Genomic DNA, 24,087 nt, shown 5'->3' on the forward strand with positions numbered 1-24,087 from the left:
ACTGGAGACTCTCAGGTATGGAGAGACACACACGCAATGTCTTATAGAGGGCTGAGGAGTATTGTTTCATGTTGAATGGTGGATATGAGTGAGGTGGTCTGCTAAATCCTTCATAGGGAAGGTTATTTACTGCCCATGTTTCCATCCTCAAAGAGAATCTGCTGCTCTGACTCTGTTTCTTCCTCCAGGGTGGACCATGGTGGACAGCAGAGGTTGAATCCAGGTCTGAGGAAGTGTAAGTGTGGATTTAGTTTGATTCATCAACACAAAACCTTCAGCTGTTTAGATGGTGCAGCTGCAGTTTCTGCTCTTTGTTCTCAGCTGCTTTTACCTGCTGAACCAAACACAAACAGATCTGATGCTCCACTGCAAACATAATCAGTTTTTCAATTTGTTTTTTACACATTTCTCCAAGTCAATGTCCAAACTTTCAAAACAGTTAAATCTGCTAGAAATGAGACAAACCTCATGTAATTATGTTATAAATGACAAAATGTATGAAGCATTTTGTGTATGTGGTATACACCAAGTGAATATAACTTGAAAATAATACTAATAGAGCAATATTAACATCTATAAAGAAATATATGAAGTGTAAATGTAGTTTAGTTTGCATGCAAAAGGCTCTTACAGATGTAAAGTGAATTTCCACAGCAGTTTGTGACGTCCATTCATTCAGATCCTGCTGTGAATGAAGAGGACAGCTGACACAGTGTGTCATCATCAAAGAGTTAACAAATCAATAATCAAACTGTTAATGAATCAGCAGATAATAACCACAGCAGGTCTGTTGTGTCTTGTTCTCTCCATCAGATTCCTGTGAACTCAAACTGGACACAAACACAGCAAACAGACACCTCGTCCTGTCTTTGGACAACAGGAAGGTGACAGAGGTGGAAGAGGAGCAGCCATATCCTGATCACCCAGAGAGGTTTGAGGACTGTAAACAGATCCTGTGTAGAGATGGTCTGACTGGTCACTGCTACTGGGAGGTCGAGTGGGAAGGAGGAGTTTATATAGGACTGAATCAGCAGGAGAGGAGGTGGTTATGACTGTGGGCTTGGATATAATGAAAACTCCTGGAGTCTGTTCTGCTATGATGGACGTTTCACTGCCAGACACAATAACAGAAGAACACACATCCCTGCCCCCTCCTCTAACAGAGTGGCAGTGTATCTGGACTGGCCTGCTGGCTCTCTGTCCTTCTACAGCGTCTCCTCTGACACACTGATCCACCTCCACACCTTCAGCAGCCCCTTCACTGAACCTCTGTACCCGGGGTTTAGGGTTTGGTCTGGTTCCTCAGTGTCTCTGTGTGAGATCTGAGGAGTGAGAGTCGCCTCCTGTGTGGAGAAACTCTCACACTGCTGATCAAAGACAGCTGCTGACATGACAGTTCACTCCAAAGGAATTTTAAAAGTCATTTTTATAAAGTTATTGAACTATTTACAAACAGAACAAACCTGAGAAACAATCGCAATCAGAAATACTTTATTTATCTCAGAGGGAAATTGGGTCAGTCGCAGTTACTCACATTCTCAAGAGAAGGATTAAATTATAATAAATGCAATAAATAAACTAACACTAACCCTAACCCGTATATAAGGGCACTTTCACATAAAATGACCACGTTTGGTTTCAAATACAGTGAAAAATCAAAACTGACCAACCTGTTTCATTCAGTTAGAATTGACAACTTCAAGATATATGGACTTCATGGTAAAAAATTCAAAGCATTCAGAAACATAGAAATGAAATAGAAATAGAATTTTTTTTTTTGCGTCAAATCATATATGCAAAGTTCTGGAGAGGACATTCTGTTGAACATGGCTTTCTTTCATGTTTAGCATCAAACTGAATGATGCAATTCCTGTTATGTGGTCATAAAAAGGCAAGGGAACTTCTGTTCATCATAAATTCAGTAACACTAGGGAGCTACTGGAAGGACTAGCAGTGAAAAAAGGCAGCTGAGAAGACACAACAAAAGGATCATTACCACCAGAAACAGAGTAAATAACAAAAAATAGTAATCAGGATCTAGAACAAAGGTAATAGCAAAGAATAATACAAACATGCACATTGTCCAAAAATATGTCCCCTCCAGAACATTACTGGTTGCTTTCTTATTGTTGATCAGTAGAGCACAAAGCTAATTGTAGCCTTTATGTACAGTCATATAAATGCTGTTAGAATTGAAAGCAGTTGTTTTTGTCTAAAACGAGTCTTTGTCAATAGTATGAGGATATTAGCTGAAGTGGAAGGCTGCTTAAAACATATTTTCAGAAGGTGATCATAATTTAACTTATGACCAGAGAAAACTGTAATTTGAACATGTTAAGGCAAACAGTAATAATACATTTATGAACAAAATTAATCATAATATGCGTATCCATGAAGTTCAAACCCATTAAATTTAATGACACACATTTTGTCCTGGAGAGGACATATTGTCCAAACTACGTAAAAGCTCACAAAAATTACAATTCTCATAAATATATTCAGTTCTGAAGTATATCTGATTTTCATTTCTAAATTTTGTGTTAATTTATGTCACTTTCATTTTCCTCATATCAGTGAGTAATAAAATAAGGAATGTGCTGGAGAGGACTGGCTTTGGACGGACATTTACAAGGATACAAGGAAGTTTATTGGTCATTATACAACAGGTTGTATAGTGAAATTAAAATGTGGTTCCCTCTTAATTGATTAATTGATTGATTGTGTAGAAAATAAAATTATTAAACATGGAGGAGTTCAGATGGTGCCTTCAGTAGTCTCACAGCCTGAGGGAAGAAGCTGCTCTGTAGTCTGGTGGTACGGCAGCGAATACTTCTGTATCTTTTGCCTGACGGCAGCAGGGTGAACAGGCTGTGGCTGGGGTGGGTGTTGTCTTTTAGGATCCTTTTTGCTCTGCGCAGGCACCTCACCTCCCCAATATCACTGATGCTTGGTAGATGGGTGCCAATGATGTTTTGGGCAGTTTTAATCACTCGTTGCAGAGTCTTCCTGTCCTGGGCCGTGCACATCCCATGCCAGTTTGTGATGTCTCCAGTTAGGATGCTTTCAATCGCTCCTTTGTAGAAGCTGACAAGAACTTGGCGTGGGAATTTTGCTTTCTTAAGTTTCCTTAAGAAATACAGCCGTTTCTGAGCTTTTTTAACCAGGGCAGAGATATGTGAAGTCCATGTTAGGTTCTCTGTTATGTTGATTCCCAGGAACTTAAAACTGCTCACTTGTTCCACCTCAGCTCCATTGATGTAGACAGGGTTGTGTGTCTTTGCCTCCTTTTTTCGAAAATCAACTATCAGCTCTTATATGTGTACCATATTTGACATCAACTTGGTACATGTGAATGAAACGACTCCTTAACCTCTTCCATGTCATTAATAATCATAATCCTTTGTAAAACATATAATTAATGTCAAAATGTGAGATAGTGGTTGTATTATCTTTTCGATAGGCATTATTCTGGAGAGGACATTATGAAATTCCTTTGGATGGACAAATTGTTGCTTCACAAATTTTGTTGTAAAATCTTTATTGATGGTGGATTTTCTTCAAATAAATTCTGTTTTACTCATGAGTTATGTACTATCTCAGATCATCATTGGAAAATAGCTTTAGTAATTCATATATGTAGGAATGTATTGTGATAATATTGACTGAAAAAAACATGTCCAAAAACAGGATTTCCACAACATTTTTGCTCCAATTGATATGAAATTTGTTCTGCAGCTTGAGAACAAATTCTCAAGCTGCAGGTATTATAAGTAAAATTGACATGGTGTTGAAGATTTTCACAAATAACAGGACATAAACTGATTTTTGGGGGAAATGTCATTTTACATAAAAGCACCTAATTTTTAGTTACAGCTATAAATGCAACTATCTGCAAGTTTCTCCAGCCTGCTAATGTGACACTTCACCATGGTAAAGATATTTTTACTTGTGAAAGGTGGTGAGGATTCAGCTAGAGATGGACCAATTAATTATTAAAGGGATATGTGACATTTGAGAATCAAATTTTATTTATTTTTCATTCTAATTCTAATTAATTCTTTGATTACCTGCAGACATACACTTAGCTGATACATATTTTATTTAAAAGTGTGAACAGACAATAAAATGACTGTTAAGAAAATGTTATTTTATGTTCATTCCATATTATTAAATTATTGTATTTTATCAGATGTCAGAAAAAGACCAAAAACATGGCATCCACATTATATATCAGCCGTTCTGCTCTCTAAATGTCGGCATTGGTCATTGAAAAACTGGCCAAAATATCGGTCGACCACTGGTTTTAACACTAAGGGAATCCGTGAATGATCAGTACATGGGCTAGATATTGATTTTTACTGTCCAGTGACACAAATAACATTCATTCATTCATTCATTTTCTAAACCGCTTATCCTCACTAGGGTTGGTGGAAATGATGAACAGAGTTATATCATTTCAACCCCACCTTGAAATGATAATGCTAATCACCTTTTCAGGCTATTATCAATTTACCTCAGAAATAAAGACGACAGTTTTCTAACCCTACTCTAACTCTAACCCTAATGAAATCAATGTCCTTGGCAACTCATAAAGAATAAACAAATGAATAACGATTAATAGGCTAATTAATAACTGATAACATTAACGCATTAATAACAAGAACAAAGTTATAGCTGCACATCTCCGTGGAAACTCTGACAGGTACTGTCCGTGGTGCTGAATCTGCCTCAGCAGGTACTGTCCGTGGTGCTGAATCTGCCTCAGCAGGTACTGTCCGTGGTGCTGAATGTACCTCAGCAGCTACTGTCCGTGGTGCTGAATCTGCCTCAGCAGGTACTGTGCGTGGTGCCTCTGAGGCATTTCATCTCTTTATTATAGAAATTAAAGCTCCATAAAATCCACGGAGGATCTTGTTCAGCTCTTCTTTCCTTACAGTTGAGAAATCAGCTGTTTGCCCGGTGTTTGTCAGGTGGTCTTGTAGACATTTGACGGCCCAAGACGTTGACTGGGCCGTACCGGCTTCATCTCCTGACCTCTCCAGCTGATCCAGCTCTTCACTCGTCACTCTCGCGTATCTCGGCTTTATCTGTTCTGTCTTGTCTTCCTCCTTCAGCCATTTATCCAAACTTAGGTCGCCAAATAAATCAAAATTTACAACCAAACTGTCCATTATGCAGGCGAACAAAGTTGACAGTGGCTTTTGATGCGGGTTTCAGTGAAAAGTTTCGTGTTGCAATGGAAACCCCCGCCCTGCGCCATATTTTGTCATTCTGATGTTTAGTAATGTGTATATTTGGCATTGAAATTTAGCCACGTTGTCTCCTGTGCTGTCTACATGCACTCTGTTTTATTGAAAATATGTTTATTTTGTTGTTTTATTGATGTAGGACAGCTCATGCAGTGGATGATCCAGACAAACTGCAAACACATATTCTGTGTTGCAGGTGTGTTACTGTATGTTAATGTGAGCTCAGTGTTGATCGCTCTTGTGTCCAGCAGGTGGCGACAGTTTACACTTGTTAGGATTATGTTTGTGTTTAGCTATGCATTAGGATAATATGGACAGAAAAATATGCTTTTCCTAATTAAATGCTGCCTCTGTCTTGCTAACATGTAGAGTTCAAGTTAGTTTTGCTGATTTTGTGAGCACTATACTGTCACTGCCTTCCTGGATTGCTGTATGTTTATTTTAAGGACAAAAGTGTGTGTTTTTATTTTATTTTATATGTGTTATTCTGGCAACTTAACCCAGAGCAGATGTCTTTCTCTCTGCTGAGGGGCTACAGCTCATGCAACAGATGATCCAGACAAACTCCAAACACATATTTTATGTGTTGCAGAGATTAAATATATGGAGAAAAGCAGTCCATGTTGCTTTTAACTGTTTTTGAGCAGTGGAGAATCAATAAAAATGGTCAGATATTCCCTCCAAAATCCCACATTAGGACACCAAGACCCTGAGGAACACCACAGAAAAATTCAATTTTGATTTGGTGACAAAAACTTGACTTTTGCAGATTTCTGTAAGACTTGCTTTATTCCTGTGACTAGATGTTGAGCGTTGTGTTGTGTAAACGTGTCAGAAACCGGCCCTCACTGTCAGTCCAGCTGGAGCAGCAGAGCTCCTCTGAACGGCCTCGCTCTCTAGTTTGTGTCTGTAAAGTTTGATGAGGCTGTGATTCTCCTAGAGGTCACTAGAGGTCATTTTCTCCAGCGACGTCCAGTTTGACAAAATGCTCTGCCTGCAGTGAAATGGCTGCTATGGGGGCCAGCATCATCACACAGGAATCAAATGTGGCTCATTGAATCCACAAGAGTCTGCAGGACATAATTAATGCAAACCAAACTCCTCATCAGTGTAAATGTTGTTGTGTAAATGTGTTCATGTCTTTAAGCTGGAACCTGCATGACTTCATGATTTGAGACACAAACCATCTGAGAGCAGAGAGAAGCAACACTTTTGGAAATTCCTGTCAAAATAAAAACAAACAAACAAACAAAAAAAAAACAAAACACAACGACCGAGTTCTTTGTTCACATTTTTTTATTTTCATTTTTTTTCCTCTAAAGAGGGAGATCCTCTTTAACATGAACACAACAATCCATCGCCTTTTTTAAAAAGTGTTTCCCAGACTGATAACAAAACAATAAATACTGGTGAAGCACGTGGAGAGACACGTACGGACACTCTGACGGTGTGAAGACGCCGCTGCTCGCTCGTGTTCGCTGCCCGGCCCTGACGGCAGCGTTCTGCACGCACACACACACACACACACACACACACACACACACACACACACACAGAGGCACGCACACACACATGCACACACTTTCCTACAAAACCTGGTCTGGTTAGCTCGGCCGCTAAACAAGACGACACACGGCCGACGGCGGCGGCATCACATCGTTTTGGAGATTGGACGGGCTCTTTTTTTTTTTTTTTTTTTACTTTTATTTATTATTATTTTCATTCTGTTGGCTTTATGTTCAGTATTTTCCAAAACTCGTAAAAGGGTAAATCTAAGTTTTAAAAAAAAGACACTAATTTGATGGATGAAATTAAAAAAAAAAAAAAAAGAATCCCTTGGATCAGACACCTCGGAGGAAGTGATGGAGGACGAGGAGGAGGAGAAGGAGGAGGAGGCCGGTCACGATGGAGGAGGTCCACATGAGGAGGAGGAGGCAGGAAGGGGGCGGGGCCTCTCGGTCCTCTGATTATTCTATATCGTCCTCGCTCAGGCTCTGTGCGCTCACGATACGCTGCAGACAGGAAGAGACACGACACATCAGAGAAAACGCAGGGAGGCACCGATCGATCAGTTTGGTCGTTGATCAGCTGTTTGATCAGCTGGTCACTGACGGTGTGTGATGACTTTATTTTTACAGGCTCTTTAATGCGAGGGCGTGTTAGTGCTGCTGTAGGGAGGAAAAAAGTAATTACAGCCGGGGGAGCGGGGGGTAATATTCTGAAGGAAAAACTCAGAATTTCTGAGATTAAAGTTGTAAATTTATGAGGAAATGACGGCGAACAGCTGCGTCTGCAGCGTGAGGTCGATCTGACCCTGCAAAGTGAAGCCATGAGGCTCTCTGATGAAAAAAAAAGTGAACAGAAAAACAAATTTACCATTTTATTTTTTATTTATTTATTTATTTTAATTATTAATTTTTCTAATTCATTTATTTATATTTTTCTGTTATTTTTTCTCTGTTTCGTATAGCTGTGATATATATTCATATGTTTTTTTGTGTGTTTTTAATTGTTGGAAATTTTCAATAAAAATATAAAACAAAAAAAAAAAAAGAAAAACTATGTTCTAAGTTTTTTCTTGCCAAATTTGTGATTTTATAATTTTTTTTCTCAGAGATGTGCGCTTTTTCTTGTAAATTTACCACTCTAATATCAGAGAACAGCCAAGTTTGTTTCTCAGAAATGTATGACTTTTATCTCAGTTTTTCCCCCAGGAATATATTTTTTTAAACAGACCTCAGAAGTCAAACATAACATTGACTGCAAACCTAAAGCTGAAATCCAACTGTGTCGTCTCCCAGTGAGACTGAAGCTGCAGTTTAACACGCTGATGTTTTTATCTGCGAGTCCTTTTCTCTGATCTGCTCTCTTCAGGAGGAGAATCACTGCAGCTCCGCTCGCTTCCGTCTCTCAGCAACAAACAAACGATCAAATATCAGGAGTGACTTTTTGAAGGAATTTTGAAAATCCCATTCATCTCTCCCAGAGACAATCCCTTTTTTTATCTGGAAAGTCTCAAAAACAAATCAGAGACGAGTGACAACGTGACTCCTGAGGCATTCTGGGAGGCTGGGCAGTGTGTGTATGTGTGTGTGTGTGTGTGTGTGTGTGTGTGTGTGTGTGTACCTGGCTGATGCTGGGCAGTGTGTGTGTGTGTGTGTGTGTGTGTGTGTGTGTGTGTGTGTACCTGGCTGATGCTGGGCAGTTTGGTCAGCAGCATCTGGAAGACGGGCGGCGGCAGCGTCTGGTGCAGCACCTGCAGCAGCTGCTGAGGCTGACCGCACACGGCGATGGCGTTGGTCAGGTGATCCACGCCGTTCTCATAGTCGCCTGCAGAGACACACACACACACACACACACACACACACACACACACAACAGGGTTTACAGGACATCCGAACTGGAGTTGGGACCAATTTCAAACCAAAGTAATAAACCAAAAAGTCAATAACAGAATTTTCAAACATAAAAACTCAAACTATATAAATATACATATACACTACTCACAAAAAGTTAGGGATATTTGGCTTTCGGGTGAAATTTATGGAAAATGTAAAAATGTTCACGCTACAGTGATATTATATCATGAAAGTAGGGCATTTAAGTAGAAGCATACACTGGTGATTTCCTCATCTCAAACAATTTCTTGAAACAAAAGCCAACAACAGTGGTGGATATACCACAACAAAAAATGTCAGTGTCAATAACTTGTCATGTGCCCTTGAGCAACAATTACAGCTTGACAACGACGTCTCATGCTGTTCACAAGTCGACTTATTGTCTGCTGAGGCATGGCATCCCACTCTTCTTGAAGGGCGGCCCTCAGGACATTGAGGTTCTGGGGTACAGAGCTCCGAGCCTCTACACGGCGACTCAGCTGATCCCATAGGTTTTCTATGGGATTCAGGTCTGGAGAAAGTGCAGGCCACTCCATCTGAGGTACCCCAGTCTCCAGCAGCCGTTCCCTAATGATACGACCTCGATGAGCTGGAGCATCAAACACCTGATGTGAATTTTGCCATTAAACTCCTTGTTAGAGAACAGCAACTTGTACAAAAAGTACTGAAGACCTTTATGGCCAAGAAAGTTGGAGTTGAATCTCATTTTACAGGGCTGTTTACTGTGCCTGATATTTTATGATCTAAAGTTTTATATCATGATCAAATTACACTTGTGGACTTTGATACTGAAGTTATGAGGAAGTTATTGCACCTTCAGATCTAAAGTACTCACACTCTCAGGACTGACGCAGGAGAACAAGCGGTGTCTTCTCTCTCTGGGTTTCCTCTCCAGGTGAAGCTGGAAAGTCTCTTGGATTTGAGGTGGATGTGATTCAGCAGGTAAAGACCCAACCAGGGATCAGTAGAAATGTTTGAAGAACAGGCTCCTACATTGTGTTTTATAACTGGAGGACTGGAGAGCAGACGGGGATGACAAGATGGCGGTGACATCTCTCAAAATGTGCTTTTGATGTTTTGTAGATCGACATTTTTACTGGAATTCCTTGTACCATTGTGTTTTCATTGCTAACATTTGACTTTGTCAACAACATTAATATTGGCTAAAGGTGTTTACCTGAATTTTTTTCAGTGGTGACCAAAGTGAGCAGTCAGTTTGATTTTAATCTCAGATCATGTGGTGAAATATGCAGGAGGAACAACATAAGGAATGCTCTTTATTCAAACATACTGTATCTAAGATGGCGACATGGATATGCTTGACTGAAAACAAATGAATTATAATTCATTACCTTTCACTTAAACTGTTATTTTCCCCAGTCCATGTGTGAAGAGTCCCAGAGGATTCAAAGTCCTCTGTAGATGAAGCTGCTCAGTGGGTTTGATGTAAAGGGCGGCTGCTCTGAGTGTTACGTCCACTCTGTATATGTGACATGGTGCTGACAGGAAGACAGCACACATCCTGTCATGGAAAGCTTGTTGTCATCGATCAGCCGCTGTGTTTGTGTCAAGGTGTTCGGCTATGAAATCGGCTCGGAAGAGGAAGAGGAGGCTCCCTGCCTCTGAAAGCACTCTGTCTGGGGAACATGACAGCCAGACCAAAGCTAAGAGGTGAGATGAGGATCTCTGACTGTCCATGACTGTTCTCCATCTCAGAGCTCAGCAGGCAAATCAGCACAGCAGCATTATTCACAGGAAAAGCTCTGTGTGTGCTCACATTAGATTATCTCTTACACATAATGTTGCTTCTGAAAATAAGTATTTCACTGATTCTTGGGAATTTGGATAAAACAGGTTTTAATCTTGAAAAAAAAGTGTGTTAAATTACAAAATCTGAAGGTATATCATTATAGGCCAAGGTCTTGGCTGTTCAGCAATGTACTGGTGCAACCTCCTCATTTTGCATTTTTTTCATAAAATAGGTTTTTCCAGTTATTAGGCTACTTTGTTTTTGTCATCACTGTCACTGTAATGTTTTTTTTTTTATTTGAAAACATATTTTTGTATTAAAGAGACTATTACTTTAATAACTCAACAGCACCAAAGGAACATATTGTAAACATATTCATTTAAAACAAATATAACTGCCTCTGACGGTGGTGACACTAATCTGACGGTGGTGACAGTGGCCTCATTAAAACATACATTTCCAAAATGTATACCACTCAAGTCAATGGCTTCTTGCTTAACAACTTTATTTAACTGTTTGGTACAAAAAATAACAATCCTGAACACTGTTATAAGCATTTTTCAGACATTTTTCAGCATTTTTCAGAATGTTTCTATCCAGAAACTGGATAGAAATGAAGTTGTCCAATTTTAGGTGTTTTTGCAGAGCATTCCAGTCAGTGGCAGCAGCTGATTGAAAAGGTGCATGACCAAGGGAGGATCTGGATTTAGGAGTAGTTAACTGTATGTGCAGAGAGGACCGGGTGTTGTATGTGACGGGGAGTCGGTGCAGCAGACGAGACAGATAGGGGGGTGTGCGGTGAAGGAGGGTCTTGTAGATGAGGGTGAGCCAGTGAATATGGCGGCGGGTGTGAAGAGAGGGCCAGCTTACCAGTGAGTAAAGGGTGCAGTGGTGGGTGGTGAAGGGGGCATTAGTGGCAAAGCGGATGGCAGAGTGATAGAGTGTGTCAAGTTTTGCGAGAGTGCCCTTGCATGCAACGGTCCTTGCAACAGTGTTGTTCATAGAGACACAGATCCCTTCACTGTGTTCATGATGTTTCTATCAGGATCCAGCAGGAGAGACCAGACTCCCCTGGACCCAGCTGTGTGTCCTTCGAGAGCGACGGGTCTATGGATCGACTTGATGAGTTCAAAGACACACAGCCCTCTGCTGATGATGGGTAATTATTTAAAGATGCAGAATCGGTTGGGCCCCTCAGACTCTGTTGACTGAGTTTCCTCTTTCAAAACATCACATCCAATAATCAGAGCAGCTTCTAACATGGAGTTCATTTTGTGTGTGTGTGTGTGTGTGTGTGTGTGTGTGTGTGTGTGTGTGTGTGTGTGTCCTCCTCAGAGTCCAGCAGCAGAGCTCGGAGGTTCCCAGTGGTCAGTCTGCCCAGGAGCATCAAACACACCTGGCCTCCATATTTCTGGTGTGTAAATGCAGCGATATGACACCAGAGCGAGTGCTGTTCTACTGAACATCAGCTCTCATGGAACGCCTCTCGTCCAATCAGATTGCTCCACTGGCACTAACTGTTGTATAATGAACAACAAGGTCCAAACTGAGCAGCAGCTCAGGTCATAATCGTCTCCATGCTGCACTTTGGACTTTCAGGCTCTTCAACCTGGATCTGATTTTGTGTTTTGTGTCCAAATTTGAAAATGGAACTTGGATTCTTTGATTTTTCTGTTGCAGCTGCTGGAGGAGAACATCAACACCTTTGTGAAGAAGGAGCTGAAAAACCTCCAGAGGTCTCTGAGTCCAGATTACCCAGAATGCTCAGAGAGGCAGAGGGAGGATGAGGAGGTGTTGGACGGTGAGGAGGAAGAGCAGAGGAGGAGCAGCAGGGAGGCTTTTCTGCAGATCACACTGCACCTCCTGAGGAGAATGAAGCAGGAGGAGCTGGCTGAGCATCTGAGGAGCAGTAAGAGGCTTTTAACTCCTTTAACAGGATGGAGAAGAGGAATGATGGAAAAACTGAATGTTTGCATTTGTAATCTCTGCTGGAAATACAGACATTTCTAAAACAAGAGCTCAGCAATCCCAGATTGGAAGGGAAATGAGCACAATCCTCATGGAGAACCTGCTTAAAGTGTTGATTTGTTCATATTTGTGTAAAATGCTGAACACAAAGTTGACATGGAAAATGTTGCCTTTCACATTTGGCTGCAGACAGTCAGGACTGGTTTTTCCACCAGCAGCTATGAGCTAAATGGATGCCATGCAGCCACAACTCAGATACATTTACCAGCAAATTTTCACATTTCTCTCATTAATGTGACATTCACTTACTGATGTTTTTGTTGTTTGTTCATTCAGAAACTGCCGCTGCAGCGTGCCAACGTGAACTCAGATCTAAGCTGAAGAAGAAGTGTGAGTGTGTGTTTGAGGGGATTGCTAAAGCAGGAAACCCAACACTTCTGAATCAGATCTACACAGAGCTGTACATCACAGAGGGAGGGAGTGGAGAGCTCAATGAGGAACATGAGGTCAGATGGATTGAAACGGCAGCCAGGAAACCAGAAACACCAATCACATGTGAGGACATCTTTAAACCTTTATCTGGAAGAGATGGACCAATCAGAACAGTGATGACAAAGGGAATGGCTGGCATTGGGAAAACAGTCTTAACACAGAAGTTCACTCTGGACTGGGCTGAACACAAAGCCAACCAGCATGTCCACTTCACATTTCCATTCACTTTCAGAGAGCTGAATCTGCTGAGAGGGAAAAAGTTGAGCTTGGTGGAACTTGTTCATCACTTCTTCACTGAGACCAAAGAAGCAGGAATCAGCAGGTTTGAGCAGTTCCAGGTTGTGTTGATCTTTGACGGTCTGGATGAGTGTCGACTTCCTCTGGACTTCAACAACAACCAGATCCTGACTGATGTTACAGAGTCCACCTCAGTGGACGTTCTGCTGACAAACCTCATCAAGGGGAACCTGCTTCCCTCTGCTCGCCTGTGGATAACCACACGACCCGCAGCGGCCTATCAGATCCCTTCTGAGTGCGTTGGCATGGTGACAGAGGTGAGAGGCTTTACTGACCCACAGAAGGAGGAATACTTCAGGAAGAGATTCAGAGATGAGGAGCAGGCCAGCAGAATCATCTCCCACATCAAGACGTCACGAAGCCTCCACATCATGTGCCACATCCCAGTCTTCTGCTGGATCACTGCTACAGTTCTGGAGGACGTATTGAAAACCAGTGAGGGAGGAGACCTGCCCAAGACCCTGACTGAGATGTACATCCACTTCCTGCTGGTTCAGTCCAAAGTGCAGAATGTCAAGTATCATGGGAGAGCTGAGACAGATCCACTCTGGACTCCAGAGACCAGGAAGATGATCCTGTCTCTGGGAAAACTGGCTTTTGAGCAGCTGGAGAAAGGCAACCTGATCTTCTATGAAGCAGACCTGGCAGAGTGTGGCATTGATATCAGAGCAGCCTCAGTGTACTCAGGAGTGTTCACACAGATCTTCAAAGAGGAGCGTGGGCTGCACCAGGACAAGGTTTTCTGCTTCGTCCATCTGAGCGTTCAGGAGTTTCTGGCTGCTCTTCATGTCTTTCTGACATTCATCAACTCTGGAGTCAATCTGCTGTCAGAAGAACCAGAAGAACAATCAGCCTCCTGGTGGTCTGCATGGTTCAACAAGAAATATGAACTAAAACTCCTCCAGAGTGCTGTGGACAAGGCCTTACAGAGTCCAAATGGACACCTGGACTTGTTCCTGCGCTTCCTCCTGGGTCTTTCACTGCTGACCAATCAGATTCTCCTACGAGGCCTGATGACACAGACAGGAAGTGGCTCACAGACCAATCAGGAAACAGTTGAGTTCATCAAAAAGAAGATCAGGGAGAATCCGTCTCCAGAGAGAAGCATCAACCTGTTCCACTGTCTGAATGAGCTGAATGACCATTCTCTAGTGGAGGAGATCCAACAGTACCTGAGATCAGGACGTCTCTCCACAGACAAATTGTCCCCTGCTCAGTGGTCAGCTCTGGTCTTCATCTTGCTGTCATCAGAAGAAGATCTGGAGGTGTTTGACCTGAAGAAATACTCTGCTTCAGAGGAGGCTCTTCTGATGCTGCTGCCAGTGGTCAATGCCTCCAGGAAATCTGTGTAGGTTCAGAGAAAACTGGACATATTAAACACGATGCTTTCTACTGAAGAGAGAAAAATGACAGATATTGTTTTCATCTTTGATTCCTCCTCAGGCTGAGTGACTGTAATCTGTCAGAGAGAAGCTGTGCAGCTCTGGCCTCAGTTCTCAGCTCCCAGTCCTCTAGTCTGAGAGAGCTGGACCTGAGTAACAACCAGCTGCAGGATTCAGGAGTGAAGCGTCTCTCTGCTGGACTGGAGAGTCCACACTGCAGACTGGAGGCTCTCAGGTCAGTGTTGTTGAATGTTTAAAGGGAAACCTTGTTAGTTTAACATCAGGATTTAACAGCCAATTTACTGCTCAGTCCCATGAAAATGGAAATCCTGAGCATTTTGTTAATCAGTCTTCTTCTCACCCAACTTTACATCCAGACAATTTAAACACTGACTGTCAGAGCTCATATATGAACCACATTAAATACTAGAGAGCAACATTTCTATGTCCATATATCTTTCCTCAGGCTGAGTGGCTGTAATCTGTCAGAGAGAAGCTGTGCAGCTCTGGCCTCAGTTCTCAGCTCCAAGTCCTCTAGTCTGAGAGAGCTGGACCTGAGTAACAACGATCTGCAGGATTCAGGAGTGAAGCTTCTCTCTGCTGGACTGGAGAGTCCACACTGCAGACTGGAGGCTCTCAGGTCAGGATTCCTCAACCTGCTCAACACATGACCAGTTCAGTCCTGATTTCCATGCAGCTTCATGTCACTGAACACATTCCTAAGCTGTGTAGGTTTTTGTGAAAACACAAAGCAGATGATGTGGTGGACTGATTGTGTTTGTGTTGGTGTGCAGGCTGTCAGGCTGTCTGCTCACACAGGAAGGCTGTGCTTCTCTGGCCTCAGCTGTGAGCTCCAACCCCTCCCATCTGAGAGAGCTGGACCTGAGCTACAATCATCCAGGAGACTCAGGAGTGCAGCTGCTCTCTGCTGGACTGGAGGATCCAACCTGGAGACTGGAGGATCTCAGGTATGGAGAGACACACACACAATGTCTTATAGAGGCCTGAGGAGTATTGTTTCATGGTTTATGGTGTATATGAGTGACATGGTCTGCTAAATCATTCATAGGGAAGGTTATTTACTGCCCATGTTTCCATCCTCAAAGAGAATCTGCTGCTCTGACTCTGTTTCTTCCTCCAGGGTGGACCATGGTGGACAGCAGAGGTTGAATCCAGGTCTGAGGAAGTGTAAGTGTGGATTTAGTTTGATTCATCAACACAAAACCTTCAGCTGTTTAGATGGTGCAGCTGCAGTTTCTGCTGTTTGTTCTCAGCTGCTTTTACCTGCTGAACCAAACACAAACAGATCTGATGTTCCACTGCAAACATGATCAGTTTTTCAATTTGGTTTTTACACATTTCTCCAAGTTAAGCTCCAAACTTTCAAAACTTGTAAATGTGCTAGAAACAAGAACAACCTCATGTAATTATGTAATAAATGACAAAATGTATGAAAGCATTGTTTGTAGCTTACACCAAGTGAATATAACTTGAAGATAATACTAATAGAGCAATATTAACATCTATAAAGAAATATATCAAGTGTAAATGTAGTTCAGTTTGTATATAAATGGCTCTTCCAGATGTAAAGTGAATTTCCACAGCAGTTTGTGACGTCCATTCATTCAGATCCTGCTGTGAATGAAGAGGACGGCTGACACCATGTGTCTTCATCAAAGAGTTAACAAATCAATAATCAAACTGTGAATCAATCAGCAGATAATAACCACAGCAGGTCTGTTGTGTCTTGTTCTCTCCATCAGATTCCTGTGAACTCAAACTGGACACAAACACAGCAAACAGACACCTCGTCCTGTCTGAGGACAACAGGAAGGTGACAGCAGTGAGAGAGGAGCAGCCATATCCTGATCACCCAGAGAGGTTTGACCGCTGGAAACAGATCCTGTGTAGAGATGGTCTGACTGGTCACTGCTACTGGGAGGTCGAGTGGGAAGGATGGGTTAATATAGGATTGACTTACAGAGGAATCAGAAGGAGAGGAGGCAGTTATGACTGTGAGCTTGGAGGGAATAAAAACTCCTGGAGTCTGTTCTGCTCTGATGGTGGATTCACTGCCAGACACACTAACAGAGGAACATACATCCCTGCCCCCTCCTCCTCTAACAGAGTGGCAGTGTATCTGGACTGGCCTGCTGGCTCTCTGTCCTTCTACAGCGTCTCCTCTGACACACTGATCCACCTCCACACCTTCAGCAGCACCTTCACTGAACCTCTGTACCCGGGGTTTAGGGTTGGGTTTGGTTCCTCAGTGTCTCTGTGTGAGATCTGAGGAGTGAGAGTCGCCTCCTGTGTGGAGAAACTCTCACACTGCTGATCAAAGACAGCTGCTGACATGACAGTTCACTCCAGAGGAACTTTCAAAAGTCAGTTTTATAAAGTTATTGTACGTTTTACAAACAGAAAAAACCTGAGAAACAATCACAATCAGAAATACTTTATCTCAGAGGGAAATTGGGTCAGTCGCAGTTACTCACATTACACAAACACTAACCCTTACCCGAATATAAGGGCATTTTAAGGATACAAGGATACAAGGATACAAGGAAGTTTATTTGTCATTATACAACAGGTTGTATAATGAAATTAAAGTGTGGTTCCCTCTTGACTGATTAATTGATTGTATAGAAAATAAAATTATTAAACATGGAGGAGTGCAGATGGTGCATTTAGTAGTCTCACAGCTTGAGGGAAGAAGCTGCTCTGTAGTCTGGTTGTACGGCAGCGGATACTTCTGTATCTTTTGCCTGACGGCAGCAGGGTGAACAGGCTGTGGCTGGGGTGGGTGTTGTCTTTTAGGATCCTTTTGGCTCTGCGCAGGCACCTCACCTCCCCGATATCACTGATGCTTGGTAGATGGGTGCCAATGATATTTTGGGCAGTTTTAACCACTCGTTGCAGAGTCTTCCTGTCCTGGGCCGTGCACATCCCATGCCAGTTTGTGATGTTTCCAGTCAGGATGCTTTCAATCGCTCCTTTGTAGAAGCTGACAAGAACTTGGCGTGGGAATTTTGCTTTCTTAAGTTTCCTTAAGAAATACAGCCGTTTCTGGGCTTTTTTAACCAGGGCAGAGATATGTGAGGTCCATGTTAGGTTCTCTGTTATGTTGATTCCCAGGAACTTAAAACTGCTCACTTGCTCCACCTCAGCTCCATTGATGTAGACAGGGTTGTGTGTCTTTGCCTCTTTTTTTCGAAAATCAACTATCAGCTCTTTGGTTTTGCTGACGTTGAGCAGAAGGTTGTTGTCTGTGCACCATTTTGCAAGATGGTTGATTTCCTCCCGATATGAAAACTCATCATTGTTGGAAATCCGGCCGATGATGGTGGTATCATCTGCGAACTTCACAATAGAGTTCTCTCCATGTCGGGAGTTGCAGTCGTGGGTGTACAGCGTGAACAGGAGGGGGCTGAGCACACAGCCCTGGGGCGCTCCGGTGTTGAGCACTAGAGTGGAGGAGGAGAGACTGCCAATCCGAACTGACTGGGGTCTGTTTGTGAGGAAGTCCAGTATCCAGTTGCAGAGAGTGGTACTGATGCCCAGAGTGTTCAGTTTTCCAATCAGCTTCATGGGGGAGATTGTGTTGAAAGCTGAGCTGAAGTCAACAAACAGCATTCTGATGTAGGTGCTGCTTTTCTCCAGGTGAGTGAAGACTGAGTGGAGAGCAGTGGAGATGGCATCCTCTGTGGATCTGTTGGTTCTGAATGCAAACTGCTGAGGGTCCAGACTGGCAGGGATGTTGTTCTTTATGTGCTGGAGAACCAGTTTCTCAAAGCACTTCATCAGGATGGGGGTGAGTGCCACAGGGCGGTAGTCATTTAGATTAGACACTGCAGACTTCTTAGGCACAGGGATGATGGTGGCTGTCTTGAAGCAGGTGGGAACACTCTCCTGTGACAGTGATATGTTGAAAATGTCGGTAATGACATCTACTAGCTGGTTGGCACATGTTTTTAGTACACGGCCAGGGATGTTGTCAGGCCCAGCAGCTTTACTCATATTCACTTTCAGCAGGACTTTCCTCACATCCACTGTGGATACTGACTGTGGCCGGTCCTCTGGAGGCGGAGTAGACTTTACAGCTGATACCCTGTTGAGGAGGTCAAAGCGAGCATAAAAAGTGTTCAGCTCGTCTGGTAACGTGGCCTCACACATGATGGGAGCGCTCCTGGTTTTGTAGCCTGTCACATTTTTGACCGCCTGCCACAAGTCTTTGCTGTTGTTGGTGTTGAGGTCTCTCTCCAGTCTCTGCTGATGCCTTCGCTTTGCCTCCTTGATGCCAGCTTTCAGTTTTGCTCTGGCAGTGTTGTAGGCTTCTTTGTCACCTGACTTGAAGGCAGCTTTTTTGGCTCTACATAGAGCTCTCACCTCTCCATTCATCCAGGCTTTCTCATTTGGGAATGATTTAACTGTCCTTATTTTTACCACATCATCAGCACATTTGCTGATGTATGATGTCACTGATGATGCATATTCTTCAAGGTCAATATGGTTCTCCTGGGTAGCAGCATCCCTGAACATCTGCCAGTCCGTGCATTCAAAACAGTCCTGTAGAGCCGCTGCAGCTTCATCTGTCCACACTTTAATTGTTTTTACAGTTGGTTTGACCCTTTTTGTCAGCTGGATGTAGGTAGGCAGGAGAAGCAGGGAGATGTGGTCTGACTGGCCAAAATGAGGACGAGAGAGGGCTCTGTAGCTGCCATGAACATTGGTGTAGACATGGTCCAGTGTGTTGTTTCCTCTGGTGGGGATGTGGACGTGCTGGTGGAATCTAGGCAGAACAGTTCTGAGGTCTGTTTGATTAAAATCCCCAGCAACAATCATAACAGCATCTGGCTGTTTTGCCATCTGGCTGCTGATGACATCATATAATTCCTGGAGTGCATTTTTTGAATTTGCATCCGGTGGAATGTAAACAGCAGCAACAAACACACTGGTGAATTCTCTTGGCAGGTAATATGGCCGACATCTGAGCAGTAAAAACTCAATGTCAGGTGAACATTTTCCATCCACTCTGACTGCACCTGTGCACCAAGCATCATTGATGTATACACAGAGCCCGCCCCCTCTCGTCTTACCGGAGTCCTGTGTTCTGTCGGCCCGGAACAGGCTCCGCCCGTCCAGTGTTAAAGCCTCATCCGGTATGTTTTCATGGAGCCACGTCTCTGTTAGGATGAGAACGCCACAGTGTCTGATCTCTCCCTGCTGGGTCAGCCTGAGCCGTATCTCGTCCATTTTGTTCTCCTGTGATCGGACATTAGCCAGGAGTAGGCTGGGTAGCGGCACAGCCTTGGGTCCAAGCCTACTCAGCCTCAGTCGCACCCCGGCTCGCCTCCCCCTCCTCCTGCGTCGACTACACCGCCCGCGATGACGTCCGATCCGAACGCCCGGGTCGTCGGATCTTAAGATGCCTAGAGCAGATATAATCCCAAGGTCCGCGGCACTCAGTTCAATTTTTGCACTTCCTTTCCTGATGTTGAGGAGTGTATTACTGTCATAAGTAATACACACGCAAGTGGTACGATTCTCAGCAGTAAAAACAGAAGAATCGCTCCTATTTTTGTTAAAATTGAGGGAGCCATCAGCTGCTGCATGCATGTGCGCCGCCGTTGCCATGGTATGGATTAACATAAAATTACCACATTTTGTGACAAATCAAAACTGACCAACCTGTTTCATTCAGTTAGAATTCACAACTTCAAGATATTTGGACTTCATGGTAAAAATTCAAAGCATTCAGAAACATAGAAATGACCTAATTTTTTATATCAATTTATATGTGCAAGGTTCTGGAGAGGACATTCTGTTGGACATGGATTTCTGTCACATTTAGCATCACATTAAATGATGCAATTCCTGTTATTTGGTCATAAAAAGGCAAGGGAACTTCTGTTCATCATAAATTCAATAACACTAGGGAGCTACTGGAAGGACTAGCAGTGAAATAAAGGCAGCTGAAAAGATACAACAAAAGGATCATTACCACCAGAAACAGAATAAATAGCAAAAAACAGTAATCAGGGGCCAGTTGTTCAAAGGTTTTAATCCAGATTAAAACTATCTGGATTTGGAAATCCCATTTTTTGCTATCCAGGATCAGGTAATCCACTGGATTGGATCACCCTGATCCAGATACTGTTGCAAACTCACGGAGGGAGGACCCAAGAGTAGAAAAAATGAATCTATTTTCAAAAAGCAAAAATAAGGTTAAGGCTTAGGGAAGGGGAAAAAATGGAGTGTCCCACTTGGGAAGAGGGAGGTGATGGTGGTAGTGAATGGCTGGCGTTGGCTGGAGGGAGAATGGAGGCTTTGTGGTAGGCAGAGGTGGCTTGGAGGAGGCAGACTGTAGGGCGGGCAGGCTGGTGGTAATGGTCCTGGAGAACAGCAGAGAAGACAGGAGTTAGTAGGAGAATCACAACAACAAAAGTTTTCAAAAATGTTTGTTAAGCAGGTCTGAAGTTTTCACCACGGAGGCTGAACAACAATCTGGTGTGGAGTGGAGGAGTGGTGGAAAAGCTGGAACAGATATACTGCAGTGGTGATGAGCTGATGGACTGCAGGCGTGGAGGAATCCAGGGGCAGAGTGAGTGGAGATGGCCACGCCCACACCAGCACACACAAAGAAAAACACAGGGAGAGAAACAAGGAAACAAAAGGGAGGGGAAACACAAGGAAACACAGGGAAATACAGGGCATACAGCCATGGCCACAACAGATACACAGTTTTCAGGATTACCAAATCTGGATTAGCAGTGCTTAAAATGGGACAACACATCACAATGTAGGCTACCAGCAATGTAAACAATAACAGGTAGAAAAGCCAACATGGAGACACTTTAGGTCTTCATTATTTTGAGACAAAACACAAAAATAAATGTCCACAAATATACATTAACAAATACATTGTGCATACTTTGAAAACATCTTAAATTAAAAAAAAAAAAAAAAAAAAAAAAAAAAAAAAGATGTCCAATAATTAACAAATAAAAATGTTCTGGGTTCTTCTTCCTCTGAGGAGAAGCCCTGTTTTTAGGAGCTGGATCTGAAGTTTTGCTTTGGCTTGCAGCAGTTTTGTCAGCTTGATTTGTTCCTGTGCCAGGAGGATCTGGTTTCTGCTCTTTCAGTTTCTCGTTCAATAAGTGATTCATAGGCATCATCATTATTATTTGGCAAAGGACGCCTCAAGCCTCTTTTCTGAGCTCCTGTGACTGCTGGCTCTACCAGTGAAGGTCCAGGTTGTTCTTCAATAACAGGATTGAGATTCAGAATAAATGTTGTTAGAAATGATTTTTGACAGGTTCATCTCTGATGATTGTTTGTTTTAAATTAATATTCAGTGATGAAAGACAGAAAAAAAATGAATGTATTATCTTTGTTTGTTATTGAAAGCTGTTTGATTATTTCATGGGTCATTTTCAAGATCATTAGGCCCTCGCCCTCCCAAAGGGAGAAGGGCCTATTGTTTCTGTACTGTTTCTTTCTTCTTCTTATTATTATTACGCGTCATTCGACCTTAATTTGACCCCCTAAACGTGCTCAAAAACTCACCAAATTTGGCACGCACCCCAGGTCTGGTGAAAAATTCGAGAAAATGGCAACTCGGACCCCCGAAGTGCAAAAATGGGCTCTCTAGCACCACCTAGGCACACTAAATCGGCCGCTGCGGCCCACAGGAACGTGATAGAAAGACCAAACCAGCGCCGAAACGTAGGTCTCATCAAGGCCGAGATTTCACGCACTTGCCCCCCCGACCTAAAATCAACAGGAAGTCCGCAATTTGGCTTTCAAAGTAAAAGTCGGGCCCCGAAATTGCGCGTTGAACAAAATTTATCTCCTCCTAGGCCGTAAATCGTGGCGGCTCGAAAAGCTAATAGATGAAAGAGGATACAGTGCTGAACAAAAGTTCTGAAGGATTTATTATTAATTCGAATCGTTTTTAAATTATAAGCCCTCGAAGTCGGCGTTACCGCAACCAAAAAGCCGTTTTTTCGCATGGAGTTTGGCGTGAAGAGGCGCACACTTGGCGCTAATCAGGCCCCTGGTGTCTAAAGTAAACGTCGCACGGCTTCGAAACGTATGCCGACGGAAAGAGAATGAAAATTCCTACAAAAATATGAAATTAATTTTTAAATTGGAACAAGTTTGTGGCCGCTGTCAAGACTTTTCAACCATTTTGGACCCTGGTGTCCTCTCCTCTGCACTCTGCCCGGTCATGTCACTCACTATAGGCAACGGACAGTTCCGCAATACACACCCATTATAAACCGTCAGCAGGAGCAGAGAAAACAGTCAAACTTAAACTGCCATAACTCAAAAACGGTAAAAGATAGCAAAATCGTGTAAATACGAGATTTATAGAGCCGAGTCTTGTGACTAGTTTAAACTTCGAATCACGTCTGTAACTCAAACGATGTCCGAGCGGCATTACCTCAAACAGGTGTGGGTTTGATCGATTTCTCCATTGGATTGCATGGGGATTTCTCTGTCTGCCTGCATTTTGGTCTGATCATGACACAGCTGCCAGTACTCATGTATTAGCGCAGTACTCATGTCACTCACACACTAGGACATCCTGGGCCTTTCAAAATAAAAGCCCAAAACTCTTTCCAACTTAAAGCACCGAAAAATACCCTTACAAATGGGAAAAAAGGATGAAATGTCTGCACTTCAAAGACACGAACATTGTCGCGGACTGGCACCGGTGCGAGGGCCGACCAACGCTGCTTGCAGCTTTAATTTTTAATTTCTATTTTCTTTTTACTTTATTGTACTGAAAAGCTTTTAAATTGTTGGCCTATGTCTGCTTTATTTACTTTATCACTGTAAGGGTTAAACAAGTCAAGTGCAAAATATAAATAAAAGTATACACTAAATGATACAAATGTTGTATTATTTGGCCAATTTAAATGTTTTACTACATTTTCTTCCTGAAATCCACCTTGAAATCCTAACCTCTGCTGGGATAAGGATAATCCTTTTTTTAATTAATTAATTTATTATTTATTTATTTATTTATTTATTTATTTATTTTTATCAAAGTTACCCAAATCCTACTGAAAAGTTTTGAACAACACAAAATGAAGATTTGATCCAGAAAAAAACTGAATTGGATTACATGATCTAATCCAATTTCAGGTTGGCGTCCTCCCGATGGCGCATTACCGCCACCTCCTGCTGAAACAGTAGACTGAAAAAAGTTGTCTCAAAATTAAATAATTTCCATTTAAATGAAAACAAGACATATATCCTACCACCTATACTTGAATTGAATTGAATTGAATGCCTTTATTGTCATTGTACATTACATTGCAATGAGATTAAGAGTGCTACTCCACCATGGTACTCAACTACAATAAATAAATAAATACACAGTATACAATAAATGCAACACCTGAACAATGAATAAAACAGTTAAAATACAGAGCAGGTGCACATGTGCAAGAGGACAACAGGAGGGGAGGGATTCTTATCTGTGTTTGTTTAATGAGGTTATGGCGTATGGATAGAAACTGTTTGTGAATCTGGTGGTTCTG

The 24,087-nt window shown here is 42.6% G+C and overlaps 1 protein-coding gene across 1 annotated transcript in view; it reads right to left on the reverse strand.

Moving 5' to 3' along the window:
- Positions 1 to 6,527: 6,527 nt before the first annotated feature.
- Positions 6,528 to 24,087, reverse strand: part of tomm20b (translocase of outer mitochondrial membrane 20b) — a 47,893-nt gene continuing 30,333 nt past the window's right edge. Inside the window, exons 4-5 of the mRNA XM_030052297.1 lie at positions 8,437 to 8,579; positions 6,528 to 7,261 (exon numbers count right to left, since the gene is read on the reverse strand). Of these exons, the coding sequence (XP_029908157.1) occupies positions 7,217 to 7,261; positions 8,437 to 8,579 (188 nt within the window). The 3' untranslated portion in view covers positions 6,528 to 7,216. The remainder of the gene's footprint in view (positions 7,262 to 8,436; positions 8,580 to 24,087) is intronic.

Source organism: Myripristis murdjan, chromosome 1 (genome assembly GCF_902150065.1).
Source record: "Myripristis murdjan chromosome 1, fMyrMur1.1, whole genome shotgun sequence".
Lineage (NCBI taxonomy): Eukaryota > Metazoa > Chordata > Actinopteri > Holocentriformes > Holocentridae > Myripristis > Myripristis murdjan.